The sequence below is a fragment of the Suricata suricatta genome, chromosome 7 (assembly GCF_006229205.1).
Source record: "Suricata suricatta isolate VVHF042 chromosome 7, meerkat_22Aug2017_6uvM2_HiC, whole genome shotgun sequence".
Taxonomy (NCBI): domain Eukaryota; kingdom Metazoa; phylum Chordata; class Mammalia; order Carnivora; family Herpestidae; genus Suricata; species Suricata suricatta.
The window spans coordinates 117,750,483-117,761,748 of NC_043706.1; the positions used below are offsets into that span (position 1 = coordinate 117,750,483).

Sequence of the window (11,266 nt, forward strand, 5' to 3'; positions counted from 1 at the left end):
AACAGTGACCAGTGACCAGTGTAAGACAACCCGGCATCTCCTCACTTATCCACCTTCACGGGAAATGTTTCCACACAGTGAAGAGCTTACCTGTAATTTTAATACACCAAGCTCTGGCCGCTGCTCCAGCCGCTGCTCCGCCGATCCGCTGTGGGGTTGCAGGCAGGTTACTTCCATGCTCTGAGGCTCAGGGGACACTGGCCTGACTTATTCATGTGTATTTATGTTTAGGATTTTGCTGTGAAGATCAAACGAGGCAAGCAGAAAAGTACATGGCAAGTTCTACATTTCTACGCAAATGTCAAACATTTATTTACAGGCACATTGGCGTTTCTGATTGAAATAATTCTGAAGTAAATCAGACTCTCTTGGCCTCTTGCAGTTAAGCATGCACAGAGCCGACATGATGAACACTGGGGGTTGTTCACGGACCGAGCGACTCAGAGACGGCCCTGCCCCACTCCGTTATGCTCTTGGAGTTGCTACCTGCTTTCCAGTTTTCCGTGTCCTCTGCAGACGGTGCCCTCCTCGGAGCTATGCACCTGCTGTCAGGCCCCAGCCCCCTTCCCAGCCCTCTCGTTCCCAAGGCGTTTTCTCATGTACCTACTACTTCAGCTGAGCTGGGAGATGGGAAAACCACCCCTAGGTTAAAGCTCTGTCTAAATCAAAGAAAAAAGCCTTCAAATAGGGAACAATTTCAAGGGTCAAATGTAAATATAGAAAGTGCCCTTTTAAGCAACCAAGAAGCATGGTCATTGAAGATAATTGATTCCATTCGTTTTTTAAAGAGTTCTGTTAATATTCTATTTAATTAAATAATCCAGTCTTTATATTTGCCTGAGAAAAATATTGGAGTGCTCATTTCACTCTGGTGGTGGTTGAATTTGTAACCATTCTTCTCTAGTCCCTCAAAGTTTCAGACACCTCGTTCATACAGCAGACAGCAACATCAAGTTCACTCGTCCAGGACAAGTCTTTACAAACTTACACACAAGTCATTTTCAAATCAAGTTTTTATTAAAAAAAAAAAATCCATAGTAAGGTAAAAGCAATAAGGAACATGTAAAAGTTAACAGAAATAACAGAAACATTGGCGGTACCAGCAAATAATTGTATGGCCCATTCTGCGCAAGAACTTCAAGAGAACTTGAGGGCAAATATACACAATGGACAATATGCTTTTGAAAAATTAAAAATTTAACTTTACATTATTATAGCTCACTCTTGAAGTTTCTGGACTAGAAAATGGAGAAGATTCCCAAGACCTATTTTCTTTCTCAAAGGAATCATCTCCTCGGAATGCAAATTTCTGCTTCAGTGCATGGGATATTAAAGACACTGGATCCCAGGGCGAATCTTGTCTTTTCCTCTTATGAATGGGTCTACCTCCAGGTGACCTATTTAAAAAAAATTGAATTAAAGCCTTGTGTAAATTAAGCTCCTTGTTGAAAAACATGCCAGAAATACAAGCATCATAAACTACAATCTAATTATTCTTCAAGAGACTGAAAATGTTTGACAAGGAGTAAGGAATCTGGAAGACACAATGAATTAGGAATTAGAAGACCAAGAAAACCTGTGCGCCTGGTTCCTAGATGTTTGGACTGAACAGCTGGCTGATGGCCTTTACTGAGATGGAAAACACTTGGGGCAGAACAGGTTTCAGGTTTTCGTTAGCCCATCACTGGTGTGTAAAGCCACAGGACTAGGTGAGATCACCAAAGGAAACAATGTGGATGCAACAGAAGGGGTCTGAGCCAAAGGAAGAAAGTGCTCCGAGGAGGAAAGAACCACAGACAGTACCAAATGCTGCCAAGACGTCAGGTAAGAGGAACAATAAGAACTGACCACTGGGCTTTAGCACAACGGCATTCCTGGTGACCTTGACAAAGTGGTTTTCAGCGGAGTGATGGGGACAGTTATGTAACTGGATATTGGTGGATAGAAGAAGGCGGTGAGAAATGCAGACAAACTACTGATGACAAGAGTTTATATCAGAAAGAGAAGCAGAGAAATCATAATAGCTGGGGATATGCATGCTTTGAAGATGGGAGACACTCAGGTGTGGGGAGAATAAAGTATAGAAGAAAAATTTGATGATGTAGAAAACAGCAGGGATAATTTTAAGTAAACTCCTTGAGACGTGAAGGGAGAAGGAGAACCGGTGACCAAGGAGAGACTTGACCTGAGCAATGGCACTTCATTCACAGTAACGAGAGAGAAGACGAAGAGCAGGACAGTGACTGTAGCCGAAGACGCGGCAAGTCTCATCCGACTCCGCAGTCATGTACACGCCAGGATGGTTGTAGAAACATGAGAGACGGGGGGCGGATGGGAGAAGTGCCAGCCCCCTTGCTGGGTCTCCAGTTACAGTAAGTCAGTCACCACCTGACACTGACTGAGCCCACTGATGCCAGGAAGCCCTCTAGCTGGAACAAGTGTGCACATCCAGCCACAGTTTTCTCTGTACCGGCTTCCTCATACGAGGATCAAATCATCCCCTCATTAATAATGAAATGATGTGTCTGCCCTAACACTATTATACAGAAAATATATTTTCTCACTAAAAACCTCATTGAGGGATTTCCAGATCAACATGGCAGATTTCTGTGAAATCCTACTGAAATGACAGTAAAGAAATGGAAAAAAGGAGCGCCTGGGTGGCTCAGTCGGTTAAGTGTCTGACTTCTACTCAAGCCACGATCTCACGGTTTGTGGGTTTGAGCCCTACATCGAGCTCTTTGCTAGCAGCTCAGAGCCTGGAGCCTGCTCAGATTCTGTGTCTCCCTCTCTCTCTGCCTCTCCCCCACTCATGCTCTGGTCCTCTCTGTATCAATAAAAAATAAACATAAAAAAATTAAAAAAAAAGAAATGAAAAACATACATAACCACAAAAACAAAGTGATTACGAGAGAGTGGGTAAGAACTGCAATGAAACACTGGAAGCTGGAAATCTGAAGAAAGTGAAGACAGTGGAGTGTGAGCTGCCTTCCTGAAGGGGCTCCCCTGAAGGGACTGAGAAAAAGTCTACACACTGAATAAAACGTAAAACTCGAAACTGAGTCCCCAAGTGCCCAGCATAAGAAGTTAACAAAGAAACTCTCCAGGGCACATCGTCATGAAATTTCAGGCCAGGACTAAAGAGAAAATCTTAAATGTTTCAAGACACAGAAAACAGGTTTGATACATAGCCAGGAATGAGAATGACACTGGCTTCTCCACAGGAACGATGTCCTCAAAATTCTGTGAAAAAGTGGTTTTCTGCCTATTGTATACCCAGCCAAACTAGCAATGATGTATGGGAATAAAATAATTTTCAGATATGCAAAGTCTTAAAATAATCTCTTTTTACAGGACCTTTCTCAGGAAAGTATGGGAAGACAGGACACCCAAGAAATGGGTGAGGCAACACAAGAGACGGGGTAGAGAATGTCCATGATGATGGCCAAGGAAATGCTTGGAATGGCAACAATGCAGCAGGCTTGGGGGGACAAGACATTGCAGCAGAACAGAGGGCTCCTACAGGGAAATTATTTTAAAAAGAAAAAGAGAAAGAGAGAGAGATGATTATTAGCTGCAATAAAAAATAAAATTATGCAACAAGCAAAATGTAATCATAGCATAAGGAAATGGTGTACTTGTGAATGTTTATTGTTACAAGGATGTAAATTCTGAATACTGATTTAAGACTACAGATTTATTGGGAAATAAATAAAATATTGGGAAGACAGAATAAGAGGTGTATTTACGTGCACTTGTTAGAGGGTAGAATATCTGAGAGAAGGTGCTCCTAAGTTTTAACAAAGTGAAATATAGTTAAAATATCAAGAAATAACAAAAGGAAGTATATTGTTCCAAAAATATGGAGCTAAGACACCAGAAGAAAGAGTAAAAAAAACTGAAAAGGATTCTCTCTGGGAGAAGCGTTTGGAGTGAAGAGGAATCAGAGAGAAGACCGATGTTTACTTTGATAAATATGATAAATTATTAAAACATCACTAATAGAATTTCAATTCATTTCTCAAGTTATGCTAAACATACCGCTCAACAGCTCGGAGCTTAACCTTATTCATATCCTTCAGAACGTCCAACATGTTCGGAACATCTTTATTTTCCTGGTTTTTCAAATGATGACAGTCATTAGTCTTACTATCACCGAAGTGCTGTCTTTTCATTTCACTTGCTGAGTTATCTGAGTTACATGTATTATTAGCTCCTGGCTGTGTGCATGAACATGAACGCTGTGGAGAAGAAAGCTGAGGGGGCACGGGAGGAGGAGGAGCAGGAGGAGGGAAAGACACTGAACTTGAAAATGGATCTGGTCTGACACTCAGTCCAGCAGTTCCTGGTGATGGCATTTGTCCCAAACTGCTAGGTTCGTCATTCAAGTCAAAGAAGCCTAAAAACAAAGTAGTCTATTAAAAAAAAATCATGCAAAATTCTCTCCAACATAACACATAACACTAATTAGAAACAAAAAAGGAACAATTTTGGTAATGCTACTAAAATAATGATATGGTGACCAGGAAAGAGAAGCAATCCCTATGTTTAGTAGTTTTTATTAGAGTCAAACCAAAGAATAAATTGATTTTTAAACCAATTAGGATTTTCTGGGTAGGCCTTTAAAGGGAAGAAGGGCGAGAATGCATTTTAAAAAGAAAAAAAAAGTGCTTTTTCAGTAACTAACATACAACGTGAATTTCATCCTCTATTTAAAAGCTAAACCACAATCAAAAATTTGTAGTTAGACACTCAAACTGGTATTTGCTCTACGATGACACTGTAGAAATAAATGCGAGAGCCTAGGATGGGTACTGAGCACTTACTTAACTTTTCCACAACAGATTTGCTCCAAAACACCTTTTAAGATGACAGCTTAAAAATAATGTATGTGTGTATTCCCCTTTAATTGCTATTATTACATAGCAATATGTATAATATTCATCTCTAAATTACATAAATACATAACATATAAACATTTCATGTTACACATAAAGTACATGTGTGTATATGGATGTGTACAGATACAGGTATATATTATGTCTGTGGGTGTATGTTGCTTAAAATCAGTCACATCTCTAAAAATTTAGAGAAGTATCATCTGGAAAACCTTATTCAACCTGAATTTAGTGGAAGTACAACAGCAATAACTTCAAACTACAAATACATGAAGCCTTATACTCATATTCTTTCAAATTAATAAATTCTTCCTCATAAATATCAATGCTTTTCCAAAGAGTTAGAAAAGCTTACTTAGAAAAGTGGCCTTTTATTACAAAAGTACAGGCTTGAGCGGGGCGGCTGGAACCGTGAGGCCATGTCCCTCACCGCAAATGTGTCCTAACTTATTCTACAGAAGCGTCAGACATGGCAGCGTCACACCCCCGACGTCCTCGACACACTTAGTGTCATTCACAAGACACGGGAGCATCTGACGCTCTCCTGTGGGGCCGCCCTGACTGAAGGGAACGGCAGGTGAGCACCGTCGACGACGGAACCCTGCGTGTCACTCACCAGCGTGTGCCCGGGTTTTCAGTTCCTGCATTTGCACAATCGCAGCGATCTGCGTGCGAAGAAAAGTCAGCTCATCTTCGAGAGCAGCTATTTTTTTAATTGCAGCTTCATGTACAGGCCCGTCGCTTTTTGTTCGTTTATTCTGTCTGAGGGCAGGAGGCAATGGATTTGAAACTGGTTGCAAAGGACTGAAATATTCAATTTCCTCCTTGCCTTCATTTTTCCATATGCTATTTCTGGGAGTAGAAGGAAGGAAAAAATGAGGGGGGGGGCACAATTTCCCAAAATAAATAAATTCTTTCGGACAGAGAGGAATGAAGACACAAAACCAAAAATCAGAGTAGCTTTCTTTATCTTGGAACTGTCTCCAGACTCACTGAGGACAAGCACAACAGCTTATGTAACTCTACGGTCTCAATATCTAGAACAGAACACTTACCTTTAACAGGTGACCGATAAGTGGTCAGTGCATGAAGGAATAAGTCTTGCTTTGAGACTGTAAACAAAAATAATTATCTTGTAACTGCTCTACCTATTTGAACACAGTACAGATTGATTTATTTAGAAGTGAAGTAGATTTACTTAGAAATTCTACGTACTCTGAATATACTGTACTGACTGGCCTTATATTAAGCATTATGTCAGGGGTAAATTTATGGTATTCTGATTTCTTTTTAAATAGATAAACCAGGGGCGCCTGGATGGCTCAGTCAGTTGAGTGACTGACTTCGGCTCAGATCACAATCTCGCCGTTTGCAGGTTCAGGCCCTGCATCAGGCTCTGTGCTGACAGTTAGCTCAGAGCCTAGAGCCTGCTTCAGATTCTGTGTCTCCTCTCTCTGCCCCTCCCCTGTTCATGCTCTGTCTCTCTCCGTCTCTCAATAATAAATAAATGTAAAAAAAAAAAAAAGTATTAAAAAAAAAACAGTTTGAAACATAATAAATTTAGCCAGAATATTTGAATAACTGACCCTTATTGTGCTTATAGCATATATCTGAATATAGGAACACTTAAGTTAGTACTCACAAGCAGTAACACGTTCACATTTCCAATATATTTAACATCATTGCCTGATATACGGTAAGCACAACAAACGTTTTGGCGAAATATATAAAAAAATAACTAAATATAGTATCTAGTGTAGGAAACAGCTTTCTCCTAAAAATGGACATAATGATTTTGACATTCTTTTAGTATCATTCCTTCCTAGGCCTACATTAAGAGAAATGGGAAATAAAAATGTCATCCTTCTTAGGAAGAGATTAGTAGGTCACAGGGCAGTACAGAGACAGACAAAAGGCTCAATTAGTATGATCAAACTTCAACACATGCAAGAATTAAGATTATAGTCCATACCCCACTCGCCATAGGAAGTACGTAAAATTACCGAAATCTGAGAAAACTAGCTTCTTCATCATTTGCCACACACAAAGCATCAGCAAAAGATGGAACTACTGGTCCATAGTTACCAGGTTCTACAGAGTTCAATACTGGGATCAACTAAGGAAAAAAGGAAAAAAAAAAAAAAAGTCAGAGCTCTACAGGGGTAGGGGGGCGGGGGGTAAAACACATGCATTCCCATGGAAACTACCTAAATTAAAAATCCCTGAGTTAGAAGGAAAAAGGATACGCGATAGAAAAACATGCACCTGTTAGCGCAGCAAAATACTGAGGAAAATGTTATCTAAAGTCTAAACATGTAGCAGTATTCTCTACCCTGGTTAATGTCATCTATCATAAAACACAAACCAGAAGAAGAAAATAAGCTACTCAGGTGATGCTTTGTATCTGCCCATCTTTGAATGTCATTACTTAGAGAAATACACACAAAAACATGCAAGCGGTCTTTGGCTTGCAGGAAACATTTCTTCTTTTGTTCTACTCTATCTCTAGGAGTACTTGGGATTAGTTTCTATAAACAATGCATGTTGACTGACTTACCTCAAAATTAGGCCTGGGACAAGGTTCTAGAGGAAGAATTTTCCCAATAAGACGAACAATACTCCGAGCAGATCCATAGTCTTTATTTAGTCTAATCTGCAAAACCTATTTACACATAGAACATTGTTTAAAAACTACTCAACAAGTATGTTTACATATCTGTAGAGAAAAGCAGATGTAAGCCATGCACTAGCACTTATTTTGAACAGAAAATACAGAATGGCATACTCAAAGTATTTTCTTCAAAGAATTAAACTTTGGGGCACTTGGGTGGCTCAGTCTGTTAAGCGTCTGACTCTTGATTTTGGCTCAGGTCATGATCTCAGTTCCTGAGTCCAAACCCCATGTCCAGCTCTGTGTTAAGTTCAGAGCCTGCCATTCTGTCTCTCTCTCTCTCTGCCCTCCCGCCCCTGCTAGTTCTCTAAATAAATAAATAGAGATGAATTAAACTTTATTATTTGTCCTTAAAACAAACAAGCAAAGGATGGGAGTTAACCTATGTAATATCCCAGGAAGAAAGATCTTTTAAGAAAGCACCACAGGGGAGCCTGGGTGGCTCAGTTGGTTAAGCGTCTGACTTCAGCTCAGTCATGACCTCCCAGTTTGTGGGTTCGAGCCCCGCATTGGGCTCTGTGCTGACAGCTCAAAGCCTGGAGTCTGCTTTGGATTCTGTGTCCCCATCCCCTTTAAGCCTTTCCCACTCATGCTCTGTCTCTCTCTCTCTCTTAAAAATAAATAAATGTTAAAAAAAAAACTTTTTTAAAAGAAGCACCACAAATTCATTTTTGTCCCACTTCTGATGACCAATCAAAAACTGGCAATTTCAGTTTCTCAAACAATGAAGCAATACAGAGTACACTTAAGTAATTCCTTTCAAAGGTGATAAAGAGAGGGAATAAACTAATCAGGTACTACATAATTTAAGAATTCTTTACTTACAGTGCAATGTATCTGCTAGAAGTCAGTACTTAAAAAGATGATAGAAACAAAATGTGCTACTATAATTCAAATAACATCTTGTCTTTTGGCTTGAGCTTTCCAGACGGTTATAAACTATTCCCACAGAACGCTCCTTGAAAATATGACATAATATTTCTGCTTTTGGTAGAGATTTCAAAACAAAGCACTTTCTTCAAAAAGCACTAAAACTTGGACCTTTCATTTTTTCCTAAGATCCTGTAACAAGGAGAGTTTATTACAAGAAACAGACGTAGGTAGTATCCTAACAGCGCTTTCTTGGAAATATCCAATAAGCAGATGGATATACAGTTCTAGAACTCAGGAAAAAAATCTGGGACTTAGACGGATTTGGGAATCATCAGCAGACAGAATACATGATAGGTAAAAATGGAAGCCATTTGACTAGTTGAGAAAAACTGGAGCCAGAGAGGAAGATCCAGAAGCTACTGGCATAGAAAATGCCATTCCTCTGCTTTCAAATAGTAAGGTTCTGGATATATCTGATCACATCCAAATACCCGAGTCGAACATTAAAAACTGATTACATCACTGGGCGCCTGAGTGGCTCAGTGGGTTAAATGTCCGACTTTGGCTCAGGTCCTGGATCTTGAGGTTTGTGAGTTCAAGCCCTACGTCAGGCTCTGTGCTGACAGCTCAGAGCCTGGAGCTTGCTTCAGATTCTGTGTCTCCCTCTCTCTCTGCCCCTTCCCCACTCATGCTCACTTGCTTTCTCTCTCTCTCAAAAATAAATAAAACATTGGGATGTCTGGGTGGCTCAGTTGGCTGGGCATCTGACTTCAGCTCAGGTTATGATCTCATGGTCCATGCGATCAAGTCCCGCGTTGGGCTCTGTGCTGACAGCTCTGAGGCCAGAGCTTGCTTCTGATTCTGTGCTTCTGATTCTGTGTCTCCCTCTCTCTCTGTCCCTCTCCTGCTTGAGCTCGGTCTCTCTCTCTCTCTCTCAAGAAATAAACATTAAAAAAAAAGAAACTAAGTAAATAAATAAAACAATAGAAATTTTTCTTAAAACTGAGTACATCAACTGGCCTCATAGTCTTCCATCAATTCGGCCAGCTCAGTCTCCACAACACCCTCCATGAATTCTGTATCCATTCTCCAACCATGCTGAAAGGTCCTCTGCCACTTGGCCCCGTTCTATCTGACTGAATCACCCACTCACTACCCACTAACAAGAACACAAGCTCTTTGGGGTAAAGTCATTTTCCTCAGCATCTCAAAGACAAGCCAATGTTATCCTAATGGCCAAGCACTACGCACGTGCCCAGAGGGCCCCACTCTAGCTCCAGCCCCGCACCAGCTGTTTTCACCTGTCTTCTAAGATTCACACTCCTCTACAAATTCCACTCTGCTTTCAGGAGCTTCCTAGGCTCTGAATTCCGAAGCCAGTTCCAAGGAGCAGCACACAACAAAATACTAACTACATGTGACTGTTTCATTTGCAGCACTCTTTCTGCTCCATTAGACTGTCAACTCCAGGGGCAGAGATGTGTTTGTATTCCTTTTCAGTCCTACAGGGTAGCAGTTCTTAACCATAAGTCACCTACACGTACGCCTACATTCACCTCAGAAGGTGCTCTCCAAAAGAAAATACAAACCACATATTTTCTAGTAGCTGCATCTGAAAAAGCAGAAAGAGGTGAAATTAATTTTTTATGTTTGTTTATTTTTTGAGAGAGACAGAGAGAGAGAGACTGTGAATGGGGAAAGGGCAGGCTCCAGGTTCTGAGCTGTCAGCACAGAGCTGAATGTGGGGCTCGAACCTGTGAACTGTGAGAGCATGACCCGCTCTGAAGTCAGATGCTCAACCAGCTGAGCCTCCCAGGCACCCCAAATGTTTTTTATTTTATTTTATTTATTTTATTTTAGAGAGAGAGAGGGCGAGAATGAGAACGAGCAGGGGAGGGACAGAGAGATTGGAAGACAGGATCAGAAGCAAGGCTCTGTGCTGACAGCAGATAGCCCAATGTGAGACTCGAACTCACAAATGGTGAGATCATAACCTGAGTTGAAGTTGGATGTTTAACCGACTTAGCCACCCAGGTGCCCTGGACTTTACTGATGTGACTTTCCTACCAAGCAGAGATTTTCAAGTTGTTTCAATGATATGTTCATTACCACTCAACAACTGTTCATCCTCCCGATATTATGTGTTCTCATATGACTAATGGATAAACTACCCCAACTACTCTTAGCTGGAGAAAATAAAATTACAAAAACAGCAATATTTAGAAAGACCACAAATCAATGTGGACTTCAGCTGGGTATTCTGCGATCTCTTAGGGACATATTTTATTCTCTACTGTCTTGCCGAAACCAAGTACCAATCTCTGCAATTCCCAATGCCACCACTTTTATTACCTGGCAGAAGCCTTGACTCTGTTCTTACTGAGAAAACCAAGGACTCCACTTTAACATACCTCAATTTTTTTTAAAGGTTTCTTTCCATTTTTTTTTAATTTGTATTTATTTTTGAGAGAGAGACACACACAGAGTGTGAGCAGGGGAGGGTCAGAGAGAGAGAGGGAGACACAGAGTGTGAAGCAGTCTCCAGGCTCTGAGCTAGCTGTCAGCACAGAGCCTGACATGGGGCTCAAACCCACAAACTGTGAGATCATGACCTGAGCCAAAGTCGGCCGCTTAACCGAATGGGCCACCCAGGTGCCCCAACATACCTCAATTTTCATTTCTCTCCATTTGAAACCTCTCCACCATCTCTCACTTTTAACCTACTCAACTGTCTTCTCTCCAAGGCTTATTTATTTATATTCCTTGCCCAGCTACCTTCTCCAAGGCATTGCTCAATCACTTGCTCTTTCATTTGAATCTTTTT

General features: G+C 40.8%; 1 protein-coding gene across 2 annotated transcripts in view; it reads right to left on the reverse strand.

Moving 5' to 3' along the window:
- Positions 1–1,036: 1,036 nt before the first annotated feature.
- The window catches only part of MTFR2 (mitochondrial fission regulator 2), a 12,575-nt gene continuing 2,345 nt past the window's right edge, over positions 1,037–11,266 (reverse strand). The window contains exons 3-7 of one of the 2 annotated variants that reach the window (XM_029944705.1): positions 7,456–7,560; positions 6,902–7,014; positions 5,515–5,750; positions 4,042–4,399; positions 1,037–1,397 (exon numbers count right to left, since the gene is read on the reverse strand). In XM_029944705.1, the coding sequence (XP_029800565.1) occupies positions 1,190–1,397; positions 4,042–4,399; positions 5,515–5,750; positions 6,902–7,014; positions 7,456–7,560 (1,020 nt within the window). In that variant the 3' untranslated portion in view covers positions 1,037–1,189. Of the gene's footprint in view, positions 1,398–4,041; positions 4,400–5,514; positions 5,751–6,870; positions 7,034–7,455; positions 7,561–11,266 lie in introns of those variants that run through there. The other variant, XM_029944706.1, reaches the window with a different exon arrangement.